The sequence below is a fragment of the Leguminivora glycinivorella genome, chromosome 13, assembly GCF_023078275.1.
Source record: "Leguminivora glycinivorella isolate SPB_JAAS2020 chromosome 13, LegGlyc_1.1, whole genome shotgun sequence".
Classification (NCBI taxonomy): domain Eukaryota; kingdom Metazoa; phylum Arthropoda; class Insecta; order Lepidoptera; family Tortricidae; genus Leguminivora; species Leguminivora glycinivorella.
The window spans coordinates 22,418,159-22,442,533 of NC_062983.1; the positions used below are offsets into that span (position 1 = coordinate 22,418,159).

The 24,375-nt window shown below is 41.2% G+C and overlaps 2 protein-coding genes across 2 annotated transcripts; one reads left to right on the forward strand and one right to left on the reverse strand.

Moving 5' to 3' along the window:
• Nucleotides 1-7: 7 nt before the first annotated feature.
• Nucleotides 8-3,390, reverse strand: LOC125232938 (AP-2 complex subunit sigma). Its single transcript, XM_048138786.1, has 4 exons — nucleotides 3,280-3,390; nucleotides 3,049-3,198; nucleotides 2,657-2,830; nucleotides 8-1,176 (listed from the first exon to the last, which is right to left on the reverse strand). Exons 1-4 carry the CDS (start codon nucleotides 3,280-3,282, stop codon nucleotides 1,075-1,077), a joined length of 429 nt encoding a protein of 142 aa, XP_047994743.1. The 5' UTR covers nucleotides 3,283-3,390; the 3' UTR covers nucleotides 8-1,074.
• Nucleotides 3,391-3,760: 370 nt separating this feature from the next.
• LOC125232946 (hippocampus abundant transcript 1 protein) lies at nucleotides 3,761-10,841 on the forward strand. Its single transcript, XM_048138796.1, has one exon. The coding sequence runs from the start codon at nucleotides 3,935-3,937 to the stop codon at nucleotides 5,372-5,374; it is 1,440 nt and encodes a 479-aa protein (XP_047994753.1). The 5' UTR covers nucleotides 3,761-3,934; the 3' UTR covers nucleotides 5,375-10,841.
• The last annotated feature ends 13,534 nt before the right edge of the window (nucleotides 10,842-24,375 follow it).

The following is a 24,375-nucleotide window of genomic DNA, read 5'->3' on the forward strand; positions in this document are numbered from 1 at the left end:
TTCTTTCTGTCATAAATGTAATATAATTTTACTCTCATATCAAGATATTTCTCTACAGAAACATACAACACTTATTGATACAATCTTTTATATACAAATACACTTTATAGTGAAACGTGTTACTTAACATGCAGCTAAGTTATTTATTATTCCATAATGTCTTCATATATGCTGAAATATAGCTACAGATAACTTTGTTTTTCATAATAAACATATCAACTGTGACTATGAAAAGTTTTAATTATTGCCTAGGTTTAAAATCCTCACCAATACATTAAGCTATTACAGAGCCCAAGGCTCCATACAAGGCTCTAAGAAATAGAATGAGTATTAAAAATAAATAAATAGATTTAAATACTCATACAATTCAACACATAAACTAATTTTCTATCTTCATACACCTAGTGTAATATTACAGATCATATATTTTATTTATTAAATACTCCATACACAATAAGAATCCACTTATAGTTGTACTGCTGGTGTTTAAGAAGGGAATGCAAACTGGATTGAACGATTGTTTCTTTCATTCTACCTGATTCAATTGATTTCATCAGGGTTTTCTAATGTTGTAAATAAAGAACAAATATTGTATTTATTTCATAATATTAAAAAGTTTACTAGCAAAGTAATACTGTTCCCTTCTAGGGCGGCGAGGCTTGTGCTGCCGCGTACTATACAGATTATTGCAGTATCAACATTAAGCGGCCTCCACACCTTTGTTACAAATAGTGCATAGCAAACAGGCCTGTAAAGTATTTCTGTTAACTAAAATATCAGTACAATTGATAAATTGACGAGTAACCATGTTTTTCCCAAATTTTTACTGAAATGGTCAGATTGATAAATTGCTGCAATTGCCATTTTAGCATCTGGATCTTAAAAAGACTTTCAATGGGGGACAGAGATAAGGTCAATAAAGGTTATTTCTAAAACATAATTGTTACCATGTTTAAACTCAATACCTATTTATTTTACCATGTCCAATCTTGAAACTTTTATAAGTTTAAAATTAACCTAGTACCTGAATGTGTGGAGGCTGCACTTGTGTGGGTGAAGAGTATTGTCTCGACATTACTCGAGGGAGTTGAGCATGAGCAGCTGCTTGAGGACCTTGGTCTGCGAGGTCTCCCGGATCTCGCCCGCTAGGAACATCTCATCCACTACTGTGTACACCTGTAATCAAATACAAATTAATTATTATATAAATATGGATATATGCAAACATTAAGTTTCAAAGGGGTTCATTTCTCAAACTTGTGTTTGTGTTTTACTATTAAAAAAAAAATACAACTATTATTTATTTTATTTTTAACATTCCCATAAGAATTCCAATTGTAAGCCTGTTTTTTTAATGTTAGACATTTATCACCATTCCAGTCTGTTGTTAATATATGGACCAAGACAATTCAGATTTGGAATCATATGTGTCCAAATGGTTACATGTCATATTACTCAATGGATGAATACTTTGCTAATGCATTCAATTAACACTTTCAAAACCAGGCAAAATTTCGAACAATACCCCAGAAACCGACAGTACTCGCTAGTCGGGCAACGACGTGCAACTCAATGCCGCACGCCGCGAGCCAAGTAACTTTCGTATACGTGCAAAAATTAAATCTGAAAAATGAAAATTAATACAACAACGTCCGAAGCACATCACAAACCATTACGGAATGGCTCCGATTGCAATTTTACACTGTCACCGGTTTGAAAAAAAAAACCGGGTCACAAACTTCAAATAGATAAGGGATGGTAAACAACATCTCCCGGGTTTTGTCAAAGAAATTGCGACTTTATTGTATGTGTACGAACGTACTAATTATCGTAACTATTCAAAGTTACTTGTTACGTTTTGCTTCCACGCAGTTGCAGTGCAGTGCTGTTTTATGACCAGAGATCGGATTTTTGTGCTTCATCTCATACTAAAAGTCATTAAAATGACGTAAGTCACTAAGAATGTCGCAAATCCGTCCGATCTCTGTTTATGACTGACCTATTGTCTTTTTCTGAGAACTGCCACTTAGAAGTTAGAACGTTGTTAGGTTCTTAGTTGAATTTCTTGGTTTATTTTTCTCCGAATTTTGTTCCACTAAAATCATTCTATGAATACTCTTATCACTAAATATTCGTAAACACAAATTAGGTTGTACGATTTACGAAAATTCTAACTCCTATTGATACATACCCGTGTATGCAATTTAACGTAACCAACTAATAAGAATTTTTATTTAGTAATCGCATTAGGTAAAGTAAATAAAAATACAAGTACTTAATAATCAGAAGGCAGGCAGTGGCAGCCCTGAGGTAGCGAGGATGCAAAGCTTTCCCGACTGTCGGGTACTTTGGCGTTGCGTGAAGGTTTATAGCTCTTGCCCGACTACCGGGTATGCTGGCATCTGAGTAAAGTTTACGAGTGCCAGAGTGTCGGATATGCGGTGTCCAATGTGTTAAATTGTCATTTTTCTCCATCTTACTCTTTTAAATTGTATCTGTGATGTATTTTGATATCTATTTAGTGTTATCTGGTTTTTATCTTAAGGATTTTGATATGTTAGTATAAGGATTTTAAACTGCATTTGCATGCATGTACCTGTGTTTACTTTTTAGCAATTAAATATTTTGATTTGATTTGAAAATATTGTGTATCTACCTTGTAGAAGTTAAAGACGAGGTCCAGCTCGCAGACATTGTGGAAGTACTCATTGAGGACCTCCACGAAGTTGTGGATGGCCTCCAGGTAGCACAGGTTGTTGTCGTTCACGTCCACGCAGATGCAGAAGTACAGCCCCGCGTATCGCCGGTACACTATCTTGAAGTTTCGGAACTGAAACACATTGTTCAATACATTAAGAGTTATTCAATCTAATGGTAACACTTAAATCAAATGAAAACATTATGAAGCAGTTTGAATCCATGTGAAAACTATCTCTCTTTACTTTGAAGAGAGAGTAACTGCTCTAAACAGGTAGCGGAAACACGGAATGACGTGTAAAACTTGACTACCGTACCCCGGACTATTTAGACGGAAGAGAAAATGCTTACCTCAACAAAGTTGGTGTGCTTCGCGTCCCTGACTGTGACTACAGCGTGTACTTCTTCAATAAGCTTCTGCTTCTCATCGTCATCGAAATTCATGTACCATTTCGCCAGACGCGTCTTACCCGCACGGTTTTGAATTAAAATGAAGCGAATCTATGGAAAATACAAACAAGTATTAAGCTTGTAGTTATTATATCGACGTAAAACCTTTGATAAATTGTGAATAATACGTACCATTTTGTTTAACAAGGGTTTTTTAGGGAAAACTGTCTCGGTTAACGCCTCTCAAATCCTCCGATTCCAATAAATTTTGTTTTGACAGTTCAGGTATTGACAAATAACGAGTGGGTTTTCATTGTACTCGTAAATAAAATTTAAAATAAACTTCATTTAAGCATCGAATAGACGACGAGACTGTTCAGTCAGAAAGTGTAAACTCAGTCTAAAGATACTGCAGAAAAAAGTAATTATGGTTTGTTTACATTGTCTATGCCACATATTGAAAATGTGTTGCCATTATATAAAAAAAACTAAAATGGTAGGAATCCCATGAGCTTTTGGTAAATTTATTTTATCTGAAATTAGTTTTAATGCCAATTAAGGAATATAAAATAACGTCATGATTAACAATTTTTATTTAGAAATGTTCTTTTTACTAATTTATCATAACTTCTTACAAATTTTGGGTTTAAATTTGAAATACTACGTAAGTTTATGTACTATTTGAACTATATCCTGGCAGCACAAATATCGAGTTGTTTTTCATTCAATTTTCAGTGGAATTTTGACGTCGCTGGTACTGGCTCGTATATTCTCCATGTAGTGACTAGGTTTTCAAAATGTCTCTAATTAAGTAGTTCTGTAGGGAAACAAACGGATCGATTCTTAAATGACGCCCACGAAAACGACAAAAACCGAAGTAGAAATGGTGATACGAAACAGAAAGACCGCAATGAAAGACGGGATCATGACGATGTCTGGCATCGGGGAGCCTTCCGTATTCCACGCTCTAGTGGTGATCTTTTTGGAATTTTTCGCTTGGGGACTACTTACGATGCCAATCATATCGGTGCTAAACGCCACGTTCCCCGATCATACGTTCCTGATGAACGGACTGATAATGGGCATCAAGGGCATCCTGTCGTTCCTGTCCGCGCCGCTGATTGGCGCGCTTTCGGACGTCTGGGGCCGCAAGTTCTTCCTGCTGGTGACGGTGTTCTTCACTTGCGCGCCGATCCCGCTCATGACTATCAACACCTGGTGGTTCTTCGCCATGATTAGCATCAGTGGAGTGTTCGCCGTAACGTTTTCTATAGTCTTCGCGTACGTGGCCGATGTGACGACGGAAGCGGAGCGCTCACGTGCCTACGGGCTAGTTTCTGCTACCTTCGCTGCTAGCATGGTAATCTCGCCCGCGCTCGGCGCCTACCTTATGGACCTCTACGGCGAGGCGCTCGTGGTGGCCGCCGCCACCGCTGTCGCCGTGCTAGACGTCTTCTTCATCATGGTGGCCGTACCAGAGAGCTTGCCAGAGAAAGTCCGGCCCAGTGGATGGGGACCTGCAATCAGCTGGGAGCAGGCCGATCCATTCGCCGCACTAAGGAAAGTGGGAGCAGAGCGTACAGTGTTGATGCTGTGTGTGGCTGTGTTCTTGTCGTACCTCCCTGAGGCTGGACAGTATTCGTGCATATTTGTGTACCTGAAACTAGTGATGGGTTTTGGTGTTGTGCAAGTGGCAATATTCATTGCAATTGTGGGAGTGCTGAGCATCGGAGTGCAAGTGATACTCGGCTTCTTAATGAGGACTCTAGGACCTAAGCACACCATCATGCTGGGGTTGCTGTTTGAGATGCTGCAGCTGATGTGGTACGGGTTCGGGTCCCGCACGTGGATGATGTGGGCGGCGGGCGTGCTGGCGGCGCTCGGCTCGCTCACCTACCCCGCCATCAGCGCTTACGTGTCCGTCAACTCGCGGCCCGACAGACAGGGCGTCGTGCAGGGCATGGTGACTGGGGTGCGTGGCCTCTGCAACGGCCTCGGGCCCGCGATGTTCGGTGTCATCTTCTACTTATTCCACGTGGATTTGAACGAGGAGCACGCGACGGACGGTCGGCCGGAGCCAGACCGCTACGTGCGGTTGGTGCCAGGCCCGCCGTTCGTGCTGGGTGCGCTGCTGGTGATCTGTGCCCTGCTGGTGGCCGCGTTCCTGCCAGAGGACGGCGCGGGGTCGGGACGGCGCTCGCCGGATGCGCGCTTCGAGCTGGAGCGCGGGCGCCGCGTGGCGGGCGCTCTGTCGCCGCTGATGGCGCCGGAGTCTGCGGCGCTCTAGCTGCAAGCCCGCGCCGCCCGCGCAGCGAGCGTCTGAGCCCCGCATTTATGAAGGTACCAAAGTGAGCCCACTGGGCTATGCCCGGTCCTTGAGAGACTTTCCGCTTCTATTGTGGTTTTTAAGCTTTATACCTGTTTTGTATCTTTCGATTTGCCGCAGATGTGTACATAATTATTGATCTATAAATCATTGAAATAGACGAGGGCGCCCAGGCGCGCCTTTGAACTCCTGATGTTGGGAGCTGTTGAGTTGGACTGTCATTAAACATTCATCCTAAAGAATATTAATTTATATCAATCACCATGCTTTTCTCTAAGCGCCTCACGTTACAATAAATCAAATCAAATGTTGTCACTATCAACTTCTATTTTTTTACAAATCATTTTGATAACAACAAAACACTTGTCAATGAGAATGATATGAATCTTTATACAGACTAATTATTATGCATTAATGGTTTGCTTAAACTGGAATCATATTTATCTTGAGGGTGAATAATGAAGTGCCTTTGATCAAAATATAACTCCTGTTTACTCAACTAAACTTCTTACTATATCAGACTAATTATTTTTATTAAAAACTTATCACAAATAACAACATAATCATACAAATATTCTACTTAAATAAATCATATTATTGTTTCTTTTTACAATATACAAAAACATTTTCTTTTGAACTATCTATGAACTTGATGCAAAGTAGAAACTAAATGAAACTGTAATAAGAATTGAAGAGAACAATATTCATAGTTCATCCATTTGGCTCAGTGACCTCGGGGAATAAGTTCATGTGTCATTGGAGGATGACTAATGTTTATTTTGTTGTCAAGTTAGCGGTAAAATCATTAATAGGTGTTGTACAACAGCTTAACATATTTGTTTTTATGTATATTGTTTTAGTCCTTTTAAATTGATTTCTGTCATATGTTGCAAACAAGAACTCAGCAACAGGCTTAACTATCAAAAGGTTTACAAATTGTTAACAGAGTGGTAGTCAACCATTTATTTTGTAATTGTATCTTGCCATTTCTTGCAATCATCCAAAAATTTATTCATTTAGGTAATAAAATATTAGAACTATCATAAGTTTGATCTGACAAAAATAAAAATTGGAAAAGTTTCAAAAACTGTAAATAAACAGTATTGGTGGGTGATGCGCTGCCATTTCTTCCACACAACACTTGTCAGAAATAGTTTTGCAATACTTTTTACAACTACACTACTTTTCTCTCCCTTATTTAGCATATTGTCAAATTGAAGATCTCAACACTGTGAAATTTGTAGTAGTGTTTTGTTATATTCGTTATTACTTACTATTATTTGGTATATATATAAAAAATATTGATTTGAGTTTAGAGTAGATTTTTTAATAAGACTATGTCCTAAACAACCTATTAGTATTATGATGATGACAATATTTAGGCTCCTTGGTAGGGTCGTCGCACAGGTAGTTTAGGAGTGAGTGATAGTTGGTAGCCAGGGTAGTCAACAAGTTCAACAAGAATAACTAGCACGAGGTGTCAGTTCAGTACAAATGAGAGGCATTGTTTACCAAACAATGTTGTATGCAAATTAGCCGTCAAGGATTGCCCAATCCCATGTCGCTAGATGACAACCGTATCGAACGCAATTTACATATCCCCTCGTCACCTGATCTGTTCTCAATTGCGTCAGACTTTGAATACATAGACTCATTTCGTTCGATATAATCGGTTATCAGACCAGCTGGATAGGTATTATCGCGTTAATCATAATTGCTCAAGCTTTCTATATCGTTCGGAACGACAGTAAAAAGTAATGTTGCGACGGGTGATTCACATGGCTGAAAAAATCAAAAGTCGGGGTAGGTACTGCAGCATTTCGCACTTGTTTATTTAACCAATTGAATATGAAAGTCTTAACCGTTTGAAAATGTCAAATGCATAGTGAAAGAAGATCTTATTTGTATGTCACAAAGCATGCCTAACTTAAACTTTTCCGTTACCTATGATGCAATTAAGAATCCATTAGCTAGGCTCCTTTGTCCTTTAAAATTTAAGGTGTCAGACTAAAGTTAAATAAAACGGTTGCCAAAAGCTACAGTTGCCAAAAAACTGTTCATCGATACCATAGTTAACGTGACGTTTTCGTAGGGAAGAACTAACGTCCGAACCGGTTCAATTAGTTTAATATCGCTTCTCACTGCATATTTTAAAATAATGTCCATAAAGAGACAAGTTATGTTCACGGCTGCGGCCTGCGGCCACAAGGTCGCGGACATTTCGTGGTCACTCGACCGTTTGATCGCCGCTCTGATTTATGTACATATTTGAAATTAGTTGTAATTTGGTTGGAGTCCATTTCCCAGATAAAAATCGCGTTTTCAGCATGTCGCTGTATTGTGTCAGAAACAAATTAAGAAGTACCCATCCGTGACAAAGCCTATGCATTAGTAATTTGAGGTGACGAGTCACCTTCCCGAGGTTGTAGCTAGGTGTCTCGCTCGACCGAGAATTATTGAGGTACTTCACCTTTCGCGTAATTTCACGGTTAGGGGGATATGTTATTAATCCCTAATTTGTATTTAAGCAATTTAGCAACTTCGGAGGCGCTATTACACATAAGTTATTAGGTAGCGTCACAACACAAGAGCAAGCTGTTAATATTGTAGTCATCAAGCCTTGACTAATGCAGCATGAGCGGTCGACACTCTATTCTTCGTTTTATCGTCGCGCCGATAGTTCTCGTTATATCAAAAAGAAAAGCCCTGAGGCTCGTAAAACTAAATTAGGGCGCGAGGCATGGACTGTCTGCCCTTTGGGACGATTGAACTCATAACCGCTCAATATTTTTAGAACGAAAAAAGTCTCTGTCATCTTTAATTTCAGAATTATGGAGTTTTTTTTTTAATGTGAAGGCTATTTGCCCTTGTGTAATTTTTAGCATAATAAATTCATATATTCATGTATGTAAAAATTTAATATGTAGCCCCCTATTGCTAGAAGGCACTTATTCTTATTAATATCTGTAGAGCGTCGCATTATGCATCATAACCGAACCTCCCGCACAAAATCCCGAAATACTTGACTCCAAATGTTTGTGGATCGAAGCTATCCATTCATCCCGATAATCCGCGACGAAGCGTGCTTCACAACTCAAGTTCGCAGCTCATTCATATGCCGCCGCCGTCCGAGATTAGTTACATCTCTGTCAGCATTACTTCTCCGAGAAATTGTCCTCCATAGTACCCTTGAATATACTCATCTGAATGAGCACGTATGACCGCGTTCGATAATTTTGCTCGAAATGTTCGTGTCTTAAATTGCAATGTAAATACTAAGCATCATGATGTATAATCATGTATCTTGATGCAAGAGAGCGTCGTGGCCTAGTTAAAGAGTTATTTGACTTCTTAGTGGATCACTTGCGCGCAAGAGTTGTTTATGTTAAATCCACTTAAGAGTCCTGGGTCTTTACCCACATGATGACAAGTGGCTTTTACGTACGACTGCAGATCGCTAATTACTCACCACATTATAATGACACGTCGGGAATAACGTTTTCAAATCAAGGTGTTCAGTACCTAATAAAAAAACAAAAGTTTATTTTAAGTCCAGCTAGTCTGGCCATTAGTAAGCCCATTTTTATTTTAAAAACAACATAACATCATTTTTATTTAAACAACATATCATCATTATATTTAAAGGTTGTTGAGCAAACGATTAATTGTGCACAAAGTTGCATTCGGAGGGTACCTATTTCGTTTCACAGAATTACATTAATCATCAGTAAAACCTGTACCTATGAATTTGCAATAAATTACTGATTACTGAAACTTATCTTCCTCCATCCAAGCTCAAAAGCTAATTACTTTTTCAATATGCGAAATAATCTTCCTTGCAAATACTTATGTAGAAAAACTTTTTAGGCGTGAAAGAACGCAACCTACAGACGGCCAAAGAGTTGTGATGCAGTGCATACAACGCGCAACATGCACATTATCAACAAAACCATAGGACTCTTCCGTTTTAGCCATCACAAACATTCACTCGAACAATATCTGCAGCGTTCACAATGCCCTATCCCCATCTCCACCAGTTAATAATGTTATTATAAACACCGTTTCCCAACGTTGACGTCGCTGTTTATAAACAACACATTAAAATCAGATCGTAGCTGTCGTCGGCGTGCAGCTTGATCCTCTTACTCCAGTTTTGTTATAAGCAATAGATAAAAAACTCAGAATCTTTATTGATTCTTTACATTTTTCCACTAATGCAATTGATTATTTTCCATTCGAATGTTTTGTGCAATGCAGTGACATAAAGTTTTTAATGAGAAGGTACATAAGTATAGGTTATACAGAATATGCAGCAACAAATTGTGTATTGCTGCACTTATTACTATTCTTAAACGGTTAACGCCAGCTGTTCAGCGCAAAGCATCGCTACTCACGTTCGCGCAGTATGTTCTGATTCTGAGTTAAACTAAACAAAACTATTTTCGTGTTAGTAGTATATAGGCTATTCGGTGCAACACATCCGTTAGAGCTAACTGCAACAACTTACGGCCAACGTCTCGATTTACTGGACTGGGACATAGTGGACATACCGTTTCATGAAATCCTGGAATAAGGCCAGCAAAAGGTCTTGGCTTAAACGGAATTTGTCCAATCTAATCTAATCGTGTAGCTCTAAACGGCTACATGCATGGTATGGTTATAGCCTATTTCGCCTAAAGTTTGAATAGCCTTAAATTAATATTTAATTGATTTCTTGAATTGCTTACAAAGAATTAATTAAACGATATGTTTTAATTCCAGAGCTGATGTCACACAGGACTTGTTTTTATTAAGATTGTCTTAATAGCAAGTCCGGATTGACAAGAAATTGTAGTTGCTTGTGTTTGGCCACAATTGATATTGTCGCCGCCAGTCAATTGAGTCCACGCTCGGTATTGATTGCTGTACGTACGTGTGACAAGTGATAAAGGCTTTTTATCGCACTGACTAATGCAGCCACGTTACGCCATACTACTGCTATGCTATCATATGCCCAAACTTCAATTCTATATTCATACTATAATGTCTCCAACCTAATAACATATAACACCTTCCTTGAGCGCTTACTAATTAGCACGTTCTCAGTTACATCTTAAGCACATCGTAAACATTAACAACCCAAAAACCGCTTAAATCTCTCATTTTGGTGGGACATCTCTAATATCTAGAACTAGAATCTAGATCTTACAATAAAAACGCTGTCTAATATACATTTCTTAAAAAGTATCTTATTTTACATTGGTTTTCAAAACTTTATTAGTATATTATTTATTATTCGTTAGTCCATGGAAATGTTAAAATATATCTTGATGTTAAGTTGTTATGGCATATTAGTGGTTTCGTTTCGTACTCACTACTCAGGTAGAAACACGTAACACGTGCGACTGCGTAGGAAGAGAATAACACGTGCAAGTGAAAGAAGGAAAAACAAGAATGTTACTAATTTTTATCTTTAATTTAGTAGGAAAGATCCGCTAGCGAAGTGGTCGGAAAAGTCTGAGACCCGAAATTCACGTGTTCTCGCACTACCGGCTGCCTTTTATCGCGCACGCATGCAGCATATCAAAAGTATAATAAACTATTAGTGTACTTAATCTGATAAAATATTCATAATACATATAAAAGATCTTATATTTTATCAGCCCTTGTGCTTCTAAGATTATCGACAGTCGCGGTCGATGGGAGAGTCCAGCTTGTGAGTCAGCTCAGTTTATGGTGCACAACTTTATCTAACTGACATGTCATAGCATAATGTCAAATACGAGTATGCAGGTACTGTAGTGTTTACTAACGGCATACGTGATTTTTTAATATAGGTATTGTCCTCTTGTCAGGTGGCGGAAAACTTTTTCAAACATTTTGTCCCCTTTTGTCAGTAGGACACTTAATATGATTACTTATAATGCTATGAATGTAATTAAATTATTCGCATAATAACTGGAAAGCCATGCTGTTGCCTAGCAACTTGACTATTTACTTAGCTGCGATAGGACGAAATAACCATTATTGTCGCTGACGTCAACGTGTGACGTCACGAAGTGTGTGGCCATACTTGCTCCGATTCCATTAGTTGAAATAATCTGGCTTACATTAATGCAGAGTACTTATATTGCTATTCATAATTATGATGCGTTTTTAATATTACTACTTTAAAATATTACTCATCCTGGCGGTGGAATAATCTAACGCAAGGTTGATCGTTTTGTTCACTACGCCTGGAAAAACTTCGTGTAAATTCTGCCAACATGTTCCCTCCGAAAAACTCTCGAGGTACCTATAACATTAATATGTAAACACTAGTACGTTCATCAAGCAAGCCTCAATTGCCGCAAGTATAAGAAACTACAAAGTTAAGTTATTAAAGTTACTAGCAGTTTGCAGACTTATCGTGTTATCCAATAACTGGAAAACAAATACGCGCAGAAGTTTGATCACGGAATAGTTTTTCAGCACCAAAGCGGTGCCGCAGGCGGGTTCCCATGCGGAAAAACTAGATTAGGGTGTCTGAGGCACGCAACGGGGTATTGATAACCGCAGTAACGCTCAAGGGCCTGTTCAAACGCTCTATACTGCCGTTTGTTTGCGGGTGAAAAGCGATAAGGATGCTACTTGACTTGACGTTGTTAGTCTTTGTTTTGCATTTTGCGGTTCGTACTTCGTACCATATGACTACTGTCACTAACATCTCAAAACGTGCATGACACGAGCTCGGTTTTCAGGGTGGCAATAAAGTTTACGATCCAGTTTATCGTCCGTGTTTAGAGTTTTACGGTCGCTCCTAATGACAATAAGCACCTTCAACTGTACATCTTCGTTTTCTAGCCATTAGGGAATCATGTCTTTTCTGTTAAAACAACAATTTTCAGAGACAACATTTTTAAATAAATGACTTGCTATAGTGGATGATGTAATATTTACCAAGAAGTACTTCGAAATTTATATATAAACAAAGGAATATTTGGCGTGGGCTTAACCGAATACTCAAATGCATAATATATGTCGGCCAAAAAATATTAAAATTGTGTATTTTCCACGAATAGAAATAGGTACGACCTTTTGACAATGCCAGCTATCAAGTCTGAGTTTGCCGGACGTGCCTTACTTAATCAAAAGCGGTTTCTGTGAATAATAAATAAAATAATCCTGCCCGCTCCGCTGAAAGGTCACTGAACGCGACTACGCCGACTACAGGTATTTTTCTGGCTCCAAACGAATTATTTGAGTTTTCATACTTTCGCATATGTCTTTGCGGCCTTGCAGCCCACGTACTGCTATAGTTTCTATATTTACACTTACACCGGCCTTCTACGTGATACGTGATTCAACGAGTAAAGAATCGCTGTAAATCAAAATATTCCAACTGTTCTTAGTTCCGTGACTCCGGTTTCAGAAACAAAGCATTGTCATGCCCGGGTTCTGATAAGCGTACACAGTGCATACAAAACACCTTTCGAACGCTCCGGTGACATTGAACCACAGAAATTAAATACTATTTAGAAATCTTAAGCAGCACCTACATGTGTAATGAAAAATATATTGATACAGGCGATTTTGATAAGTGAAAGTCGTGCCCTATCGCTCCATTATCGACATTTCGGAGCTATAGGACGGCATTCGATTGATATCTTGCATTAGTGACCTAGTTACGTTGCAACAAGGATGAAGGATATCACCAAAGGGTCAAAGCGGTGACTCAGCGGGTTCCCTAGCGGGCCGCCCGAGGCTTCAAGCCCTGCCCTAATTATCTTGGCCTCAATTCTATGGTCTGATTACCGTATTATTATCCTCCAAAAACCTGAAAAAATTACGACGATAAGGAAATAATAAATAACATAACAGCAACCATGTGTATTTCGATTATTACGTTATGTTAGAATGTAATGTGAAGATCAATGTGGACTATTTTTAGATTTAGCTGTCTGATTAAATAAAGAAAATAAACAATATTAGTGTTGATATTACACATCTTAACTAGTTTCATTGACTCTGCATATTTATATCTATTTAAAGTTAAAGAACCAGATTATTCCGCAACATGGATTCTTTGGAGCGTTTTTCTACCGCGGTGTCAGGCCAAGGTCGAGTGACAATCGTCCAACCAAATTACAGTGTTTTTAATATCCTCGTGCATCGGCTTCGCTGCCAGCTTGCCCAGCCCTTATAATTAAAACTTCGTTTTTAAACGTACGTATATGGGGTACCTTTCAAAATATTTTAACCTGAACTAAACTTTTTCATTTATTCAACAAAGTTAATGCCCTGACACGTTGACATTATACAACCTGGATTTTAAATTGTACTGCTCATCCGAGTCAGTAGTTAACGAGATTGTTATGTAAAACAGCCGTCCCGGGATCTCCGCAGGACAGTGAAAAACGACCCAAATCCGTTCACTTTTTCATCTCCCAGCGACCGCAATGATGCTGTTATTTAAAAAGCTATTTAAAAGTCGCGATAACGCTAAAAGCTGTATCTGAATTCTAAATTTATAATTGACTCCGCTTGGGGAGTACCAGCGGCTAACCGAGTAACCGCGTCCACCCATATGTCACCTAACGACTCGGGAACGGTCAGGGATTGGGGAATTGTAAATTAAACGCGATTAGATAATAACGATAGCATTATACAATCATAAATACGTCCACCTTGCTAATACCGTTGTAAAATAATTCGAGGCTTAAAATTATAGTCCGATATGCATAAACAAAACCGTTACGAAACCACCCCGCCACGTTAGACATAACAACTTACTGTACGTGTCATTAGAAAACTTGTGGAATATAACGTTTAAAAAGTAAACTACTTGAAGAATGAAGACCATTATTGATCAGTAAAAATGGATAATCAATGTAATTGAAGTTAGATCATTACTTAGTGTCAATGATTGACACCCATCGATTTAAACTTCCCTTCCGTAGTTTAGATCGATGTTGACACCATGTTGATTGAAGTCACACGAAATGTGTTGTTGAGTATTTAAGTGTGTGAATTTTTTGAAAACGGCTTGTGTGACCGAGTCAACCATGCAGTTAATGAATATGTTATTAATGCGTCCCGGGAGAACCGGTTAGGTCACTTGAGATTTTTGTTAATTTCGTCTATAACATTTGAAAACAAAAGAAAATCAATATAATTGTAAGTCTTTCTTTTAATTTGCCTTGTTGACAGTGTATCTATATAATATAAAGCTACAACCCGACTGACATTTTTCAAAAAATGGGCAGAAGGGGGATTTGAAGGTGGCAGTGTTTGGTGTGGTCGTATAGAGTTTGGTCCTGCGACCCCGGATAGATCAGACCGTCGGTCTACCGGTTCCGGGTAAAAAAATGTTGGACGGCCTGGCCAAACGGCTGGAGTTAGCCGGGGAGTGTTCGACCAAATGTCATAGAGGACCCTGGGCAGTTTTTGACGCCGCCATTTTTTTTTCAAAATGGCCGACTTTTTTTTTTGACGATTTTTCAAGTTTGTCGTAGAGAGCTCAAATTTTGGTCATAGAATCTCCAAGTGGCCTCGATTCGAATGAAATAAAAAAAAATTTAAAAGTGCTACAAATGTGGGAAAACTGGCCACTTTTATTTTGTATGGCAACTTTTAAACCGTAAGAGATAGCCGGGGGGTGCTCGACCAAATGTCATACAGGTATCCGAGTAGAAAAAAGTTGCATTAAAAAAAAATCAAAATGGCCGACTTTTTTTTTTGAAAATTTTCAAAATGGTCATAGCGCGCTGAGATTTGGCACAGGGGTGGACGGTCGCGCCAAGATTAGTATTCAAAAAGAAAATTTTGAAAAATTCAAAATGGCGGCCTTTGAGGGCCAATTGAAATTTGAATGGAGGTTTTTCTTTTAATTACCATAGCTCCGTAACGGTACAAAGAAGTGAAAAGTGCTCAAACAAATGTTATACAGTCACCCGAGGTCCATCGAATGGCATTAAAAAAAAATCAAAATGGCCGACTTTTTTTTTTGAAAAATTTCAAAATGGTCCGAGCGCGCTGAAATTTTGCACATGGGTAGACAGCTACCCCAAGATTAGTATACAAAAAGAAAATTTTGAAAAATTCAAAATGGCGCCCTTTGAAGGCCAATTGAAATTTGTATGGAGGTCCTTTTTTTAAATCCCCATAGCTCCGTAACGGTAGGGAAAAGGTTAATAGTGCTTGAACTAATGTTGTACAGTTATCTGAGGTCCATCGAATGGCATTTACAAAATTTCAAAATGGCCGACTTTGAAATTTTTTTTTTTTTATTTTCGGTCCGAGCGCGTTCAAATTTGGCACGTGGTAAGAACGGGGGCCAAAAATAGAAATGAGAAAAAAAATTTTGGAAAAGTCAAAAACGGCGGCGAGAGGGGACAAAGTCAAATTTCCCTACCAGTTTGTATGGAGGTTTTTTTTTAAATTCCCATAGCTCCGTAACGGTAGGAAAAAGGTTAATAGTGCTTAAACTAATGTTGTACAGTTATCTGAGGTCCATCGAATGGCATTTACAAAATTTCAAAATGGCCGACTTTGAAATTTTTTTTTTTTATTTTCGGTCCGAGCGCGTTCAAATTTGGCACGTGGTAAGAACGGGGGCCAAAAATAGAAATGAGAAAAAAAAATTTTTGGAAAAGTCAAAAACGGCGGCGAGAGGGGACAAAGTCAAATTTCCCTACCAGCCTAAGGGAGCGTTCTACAGCCCGACGGTCATTGCTCCGGTCCAAGTTCCGAGCTGCGTACAGACAGTGCTCCCAAGCAAGAAAATATAAGTAAAAGTGTCTAAAAAGCGACGCGGCGGGCCGGAGGCCGCAGGCCGGAGGTCCAACTTCCCTACAAATCCTACAATCCCCACAGTAACTACGCGGAGGGCCGAAGGCCCGGAGCGTGTCAGACAGGCTCCCAAGTACGCGAAGACCGCAGGCCGAGCTGCGGGCAGAGTGCTCCCAAGCACGCGAAGGCCGCAGGCCGAGCTGCGTGCAGACTGTGCTCCCAAGAAAACAATAACAAAAAGTATCTAAATAAGCGAAGCGGCGGGCCAAAGGCCCGACGCGGAGCTTCGAAACCCAGCGAAGGCCGAAGGCCGAGCTCCGCGTAGGGCCGAAGGCCCGGAGCGTCCCTGATCGGCTCGCCGGCGGACCGGGAAGTTGGAGTTTAAACACGACCCAATAGTAAAAGTGTCTTAGAGAAGCGAAACGACGGGCCGGAGGCCGCAGGCCGCAGGCCCGTCGTGAGCTTCTCAAGACACTTTTAATATTGGGTCGTGTTTAAGCTTCAACTTACCTACAACTCTCACAGTAACTACGCGGAGGGCCGAAGGCCCGGAGCGTGCCTGAGAGGCTTCCAAGCACGCGAAGGCCGCAGGCCGAGCTGCGGGCAGAGTGCTACCAAGCACGCGAAGGCCGCAGGCCGAGCTGCGTGCAGACTGTGCTCCCAAGAAAACAATAACAAAAAGTATCTAAATAAGCGAAGCGGCGGGCCAAAGGCCCGACGCGGAGCTTCGAAACCCAGCGAAGGCCGAAGGCCGAGCTCCGCGTAGGGCCGAAGGCCCGGAGCGTCCCTGATCGGCTCGCCGGCGGACCGGGAAGTTGGAGTTTAAACACGACCCAATAGTAAAAGTGTCTTAGAGAAGCGAAACGACGGGCCGGAGGCCGCAGGCCGCAGGCCCGTCGTGAGCTTCTCAAGACACTTTTACTATTGGGTCGTGTTTAAGCTCCAACTTCCCCACAACCCCCACAGTAACTACGCGGAGGGCCGAAGGCCCGGAGCGTGTCTGAGAGACTCCCAAGCACGCGAAGGCCGCAGGCCGAGCTGCGGGCAGAGTGCTCCCAAGCAAAACAATAACAAAAAGTATCTTAACAAGCGAAGCGGCGGGCCGAAGGCCCGACGCGGAGCTTCGAAACCCAGCGAAGGCCGAAGGCCGAGCTCCGCGTAGGGCCGAAGGCCCGGAGCGTCCCTGATCGGCTCGCCGGCGGACCGGGAAGTTGGAGTTTAAACACGACCCAATAGTAAAAGTGTCTTAGAGAAGCGAAACGACGGGCCGGAGGCCGCAGGCCGCAGGCCCGTCGTGAGCTTCTCAAGACACTTTTACTATTGGGTCGTGTTTAAGCTCCAACTTCCCCACAACCCCCACAGTAACTACGCGGAGGGCCGAAGGCCCGGAGCGTGTCTGAGAGACTCCCAAGCACGCGAAGGCCGCAGGCCGAGCTGCGGGCAGAGTGCTCCCAAGCAAAACAATAACAAAAAGTATCTTAACAAGCGAAGCGGCGGGCCGAAGGCCCGACGCGGAGCTTTGAAACCCAGCGAAGGCCGAAGGCCGAGCTCCGCGTAGGGCCGAAGGCCCGGAGCGTCCCTGATCGGCTCGCCGGCGGACCGGGAAGTTGGAGCTTAAACACGACCCAATAGTAAAAGTGTCTTAGAGAAGCGAAACGACACTGAGCTTCTCAAGACACTTTTACTATTGGGTCGTGTTTAAGCTCCAACTTCCCTACAACCCCCACAGTAACTACGCGGAGGGCCGAAGGCCCGGAGCGTGTCTGACAGGCTCCCAAGCACGCGAGGCCGCAGGCCGAGCTGCGGGCAGAGAGTGCTCCCAAGCAATTAATCAAACAAGCAAAGCAAAAAAACAAAAAAGCATAGCTCAAAAACAAAAAGCATAAGCATAGCTCAAAAACAAAAAGCAAAAGCATAAGCAAAGCACAAAAAGCAAAGCACAAAAGCCCAAAAAGAACACCGCGGGGCCCTCGGGCCCCGCGCACCTTTAAAAAACTAGTCTATATAATATAAAGCTACAACCCGACTGACATTTTTCAAAAAATAGGCAGAAGGGGGATTTGAAGGTGGCAGTGTTTGGTGTGGTCGTATAGAGTTTGGTCCTGCGACCCCGGATAGATCAGACCGTTGGTCTACCGGTTCCGGGTAAAAAAATGTTGGACGGCCTGGCCAAACGGCTGGAGTTAGCCGGGGAGTGTTCGACCAAATGTCATAGAGGACCCTGGGCAGTTTTTGACGCCGCCATTTTTTTTTTCAAAATGGCCGACTTTTTTTTTTGACGATTTTTCAAGTTTGTCGTAGAGAGCTCAAATTTTGGTCATAGAATCTCCAAGCGGCCTTGATTCGAATGAAATAAAAAAAAATTGAAAAGTGCTACAAATGTGGGAAAACTGGCCACTTTTATTTTGTATGGCAACTTTTAAACCGTAAGAGATAGCCAGGGGGTGCTCGACCAAATGTCATACAGGTCTCCGAGTAGAAAAAAGTTGCATTAAAAAAAAATCAAAATGGCCGACTTTTTTTTTTGAAAATTTTCAAAATGGTCCTAGCGCGCTGAGATTTGGCACACGGGTGGACGGTTGCGCTAAGATTAGTATTCAAAAAGAAAATTTTGAAAAATTCAAAATGGCGGCCTTTGAGGGCCAATTGAAATTTGAATGGAGGTTTTTCTTTTAATTACCATAGCTCCGTAACGGTACAAAGAAGTGAAAAGTGCTCAAACAAATGTTATACAGTTACCCGAGGTACATCGAATGGCATTAAAAAAAAATCAAAATGGCCGACTTTTTTTTTTTTTAAATTTCAAAATGGTCCGAGCGCGCTGAAATTTTGCACACGGGTAGACAGCCACCCCAAGATTAGTATACAAAAAGAAAATTTTGAAAAATTCAAAATGGCGCCCTTTGAAGGCCAATTGAAATTTGTATGGAGGTCCTTTTTTTAAATCCCCATAGCTCCGTAACGGTAGGAAAAAGGTTAATAGTGCTTGAACTAATGTTGTACAGTTATCTGAGGTCCATCGAATGGTATTTACAAAATTTCAAAATGGCCGACTTTGAAATTTTTTTTTTTTATTTTCGGTCCGAGCGCGTTCAAATTTGGCACGTGGTAAGAACGGGAGCCAAAAATAGAAATGAGAAAAAAAAATTTGGAAAAGTCAAAAACGGTGGCGAGAGGGGACAAAGTCAAATTTCCCTACCAGTTTGTATGGAGGTTTTTTTTTTAAATCCCCATAGCTCCGTAACGGTAGGAAAAAGGTTAATAGTGCTTAAACTAATGTTGTACAGTTATCTGAGGTCCATCGAATGGCATTTACAAAATTTCAAAATGGCCGACTTTGAAATTTTTTTTTTTTTTATTTTCGGTCCGAGCGCGTTCAAATTTGGCACGTGGTAAGAGCGGGGGCCAAAAATAGAAATGAGAAAAAAAAATTTTTGGAAAAGTCAAAAACGGTGGCGAGAGGGGACAAAGTCAAATTTCCCTACCAGCCGGAGGGAGCGTTCTACAGCCCGACGGTCATTGCTCCGGTCCAAGTTCCGAGCTGCGTACAGACAGTGCTTCCAAGCTCGAATATATAAGTAAAAGTGTCTAAAAAGCGACGCGGCGGGCCGGAGGCCGCAGGCCGGAGGTCCAACTTCCCTACAAATCCTACAATCCCCACAGTAACTACGCGGAGGGCCGAAGGCCCGGAGCGTGTCTGACAGGCTCCCAAGTACGCGAAGGCCGCAGGCCGAGCTGCGGGCAGAGTGCTCCCAAGCACGCGAAGGCCGCAGGCCGAGCTGCGTGCAGACTGTGCTCCCAAGAAAACAATAACAAAAAGTATCTAAATAAGCGAAGCGGCGGGCCAAAGGCCCGACGCGGAGCTTCGAAACCCAGCGAAGGCCGAAGGCCGAGCTCCGCGTAGGGCCGAAGGCCCGGAGCATCCCTGATCGGCTCGTCGGCGGACCGAGAAGTTGGAGTTTCAACACGACCCAATAGTAAAAGTGTCTTAGAGTCGTGAGCTTCTCAAGACACTTTTAATATTGGGTCGTGTTTAAGCTCCAACTTACCTACAACTCTCACAGTAACTACGCGGAGGGCCGAAGGCCCGGAGCGTGTCTGAGAGGCTTCCAAGCACGCGAAGGCCGCAGGCCGAGCTGCGGGCAGAGTGTTCCCAAGCACGCGAAGGCCGCAGGCCGAGCTGCGTACAGACTGTGCTCCCAAGCAGAACGATAATCAAAGTGTCTAAAAAGCGACGCGGCGGGCCGAAGGCCCGACGCGGAGCTTCGAAACGAAACCCAGCGAAGGCCGAAGGCCGAGCTCCGCGTAGGGCCGAAGGCCCGGAGCGTCCCTGATCGGCTCTCTGGCAGACCGGGAAGTTGGAGCTTAAACACGACCCAATAGTAAAAGTGTCTTAGAGAAGCGAAACGACGGGCCGGAGGCCGCAGGCCGCAGGCCCGTCGTGAGCTTCTCAAGACACTTTTACTATTGGGTCGTGTTTAAGCTCCAACTTCCCTACATCCCCCACAGTAACTACGCGGAGGGCCGAAGGCCCGGAGCGTGTCTGACAGGCTCCCAAGCACGCGAGGCCGCAGGCCGAGCTGCGGGCAGAGAGTGCTCCCAAGCACGCAAAGGCTAAAGCAAAAAAGCAAACAAGCAAAGCAATAAATCAAACAAGCAAAGCAAAAAAACAAAAAAGCATAGCTCAAAAACAAAAAGCAAAAGCAATAAAACAATAAAGCAAAGCACAAAAGAACACCGCGGGGCCCTCGGGCCCCGCGCACCTTTAAAAAACTAGTACCTAATATATATTTGGCAACTTGATTGCGAGAGAAAAACATGAAATGATTGCGTTGAGTGTGCAAAAAACATTCGCGAGAGGTGGGCAGCGTGCAGCGTTCGACCCGAATCGAATCTCACGATTCGCCTCGAATACCCCTCGCGAAGTGTGAGAATGTGAACTGAGACCTGTAAAAATAATTAAGATTTATTACATATATCCTTTTGCTGGACACTTTCAACTCTTTCTACTAAGAGGAACGAGAAATAACAAACATGTTTTATTGTCTGAATTAACAAAAAGTAGCCTGGAAAATGATATATGTAATATTCCCTTAGCTCTATGATTATGGACTAGAATTATGCACTTATTCAACTTCTAAGATTTGGACACGATTGTAAATAAAATAGGCCCTATTTAACCATTTTGACAATTTCTATAACAACACTAATGATGACTTAGGTATCCCTAAAAATCAAAATTTCGAAAGATCTATAGATATTAATGAAATGGGAAAAACCTAAGTTTTGGTCTACCTCGAGACAATACATGTATAGAGAATTGTCAAACTAGTTAATTAGAAGTCAAAGTAGTTTCGCCTGTACAATGTCAGTTCCTAAGTACGGCGATGTAATGTGTTGTGTTGTGAACATGGCCGGAGATGCGCGGGAAGTGACGAGCTAATTGGAGCCGTCGCCTGCTATCGGCTGCTCACTCGTTACAACTTTTAATGAGCCGCCCACGCGGCCAACTAATTAATTTGCTGGCTTTATTCAGCCAGGTTAATTAATTCAGCATTTTCTCGTCAGAGGGTACCTTTGACAAGTTGGTTAGTAATGTTCTCTGCGCGGCGACACCGGGTGCCCCGGCTTAGTCCGCACCTGTGCCCGCCTGGAGTTACTGTCTCTCCTTTAGACAGATTAATTAAGTAGTCAGTTTTTTTTACTTCTGTAGGTTATGACGAATGCCTGTAGCGGTAAAATCTTTGTGCGAGCTAAAGTATTCCCTTCCGAGTCTGCCTTGTTAAATATAATGTAGTGCGCAGTACAAGGAAAACATTTGTATTTAATAAGTTATACAAACGTTTATTTTTCACTGAAAGCTCCTAGAACTGTCAGCGACCGCTGTAGCGCTGTACATAACTAAATAAATTATTGTAATAATATTAGGTAGATAATGTAAATAAATTGTAAGATAATTTTAATCTTGTTTTCCTCTTAGCGGTAAGTGTTGAGACATTCACATTTTATTTGTGTTATGGGAAACTTACTTTTGGAGCGAAGACATGTGATTATAATGTGATACTCGGGTTTTTGATTGTTTGCATCAAAGGGCCTCGCGTCTCGGTTACACTGGGACTGTATTCGTATTCATGTAAATTCAAATCGAGAAAAGCCTAAGTTTAACATTACAGAAATAATTTATGTTTTAAAATAAAGCTGTGACTGCCCATTCGCACAATTATGGTTTTCTGGAAGGTCGCCGAATGGGATCGTAGCGAAAGGTAACATTTTCCTATAAAGCTACCTTACTTTGGATGCCACAGTTAAATTAAAAATCCGAGTTGAGTTGTTTCTCGTGCTAAAGTAGATAAGGTTCTGCAGCTGACACCATCGCGAAGTTCTATTGGTTTGTTAAATTCACTCCCATGTTGCACATCACGTAGGGTGTAAGTTGGAAGTGTGCGAAAGCGTGCGATTAGGGATTACATTATATTGCCTTGGCTTCAGGTAAATACCCTACAACTGAAAACGCTACGAACTTGGCGGTGCTGTCAGCTGAAGGTCGATTAGGTGCCTGAGCAAATTATATTGCATTTTGTATTATAGTCGAAAAACTAAGTAGAATTATTTTAATACATGTAATTAAGCACTGAAATGCGATATTTTTGTTAATGAAATGCAACATATCTTTGTGAAAATAAAATTGTAAAGCCTGATTGAATTCACGCGATTTTTTGTTAGAATAGAGGATATTTTCGGCTATTAAATCTCAATTGTTAAGCCTCGAAGTTGAGATGCGTGATAATGCTTCGTATATCTTGAATTTTGTCTGTAAAATTGCCAAATAAACTTAGTAAACCTAGCGTAATGATTACTGATATAATCATAGTATTACTAATTTAGCTGTTCTAATTCAAAATGGCGGATTGCAAGACGTGGTCAATTAAATGTTCATTGAAGCACAAACACGGCAACCATCGGCTGCTCGCTGTGGAGGCTTACCTCACCACCCACCTGGCTAGCCGAACTACGATACTGGACTCTACGGCCATGGGTTAAGACCATTTCTCAAAGGCTTTACCGATAACACCTGGCGACGTTTCCTCAATGCCAGTTAATCGTCATGGAGAAATATTGGAAGGGCAATTTCAACGACTTCCTTTTTAAATGCCATGTGTTTTTGCGAAGGTCTAGCCCGTCTAGCGCTTACCTAACTGCATACGGTAGAATAGTCAACTCACTCAAAATTAAATCAAATTTGTAATAATTTAGATATTTTTCTGTTCATAGTTCAAAAAAATACCGGATAGCGTTAGTAGGAGCGACTGCGAGAGAATATCTCAGTATATTCAATAGATGATAGCTAAACGACTATTGCCAAGAGAATGCGAATTGTAGGCACATGTTATTTTCCAAGGGTTTTTTCCGTGTAGTTAGTTCTTTTGTAATATAAAATAGAAATCAACTCTATTACGATCGAAGTAAAGACTTATGTTGCGTTTTTTAATGATGAAAGTAGCATCAATATTATTAGTCAAACATACATGTACAACTCTTACATATAATGTCATCGTCTACAGCGAGCGGCCAATGTCAAAAGGAGAAATATTTTATATAGATAAGTATTGCACTGACACAGACAGGCTACCAGCATTTCCTAAATAAGTTATTTTCCCTAGGCTGTATAAATATTTACCGACGGCTCACGCCGTGTATTTTAATAAAACAGTACAAGCGATTTTTCATGAATGATGATAAATATTAAGTGTGATATGTACTCCGTGCACAAGGGATGATGTTGTATCTATTTTCAATATTTAATGATAATGTTCTAGGCGTCTACAACTTTTGAAGACTGTAATGAAGGGTTTTTTCTAAAATTCGAAAATTAAAGAACTTTGTAAAGACTGTTTCATTCGAAGTTTAGAATAAGACTGATGTTTCCGGTTTTCGAAAGATGTCGTCGTGGCGGTCGGTGGAGTGTGGACAGTGTTGAGGAGTGTTGAGACGTTGAGTGTTGAGCAGCGCCGGACGCTGGAGCCGCCTCGTGATCACTTACCTGTGCTTCTATGTTGAGACATTAATAAATCTGGTTGTAGCCATTTTTCTTGTATTTATTTATAGGTATACCCCATCCTCTTGAACGATGTACAAGATTACATTATATACGTAATGTCGCACGTTGTCGACGGACGCAAGCAAGCTATTGTCAACCTTACTTGATAAGTATG

Bases quoted from the DNA above. Each gene is read 5' to 3' on its own strand.
- LOC125232938 (XM_048138786.1), bottom strand. The intron at 2,831-3,048 runs GTAAGCATTTTC...AATGTGTTTCAG, and splicing joins AGCACACCAACTTTGTTGAG to TTCCGAAACTTCAAGATAGT. The intron at 1,177-2,656 runs GTAGATACACAA...ATTTGATTACAG, and splicing joins TCGTCTTTAACTTCTACAAG to GTGTACACAGTAGTGGATGA.
- LOC125232946 (XM_048138796.1), top strand. From the start codon at position 3,935: ATGACGCCCACGAAAACGACAAAAACCGAAGTAGAAATGGTGATACGA.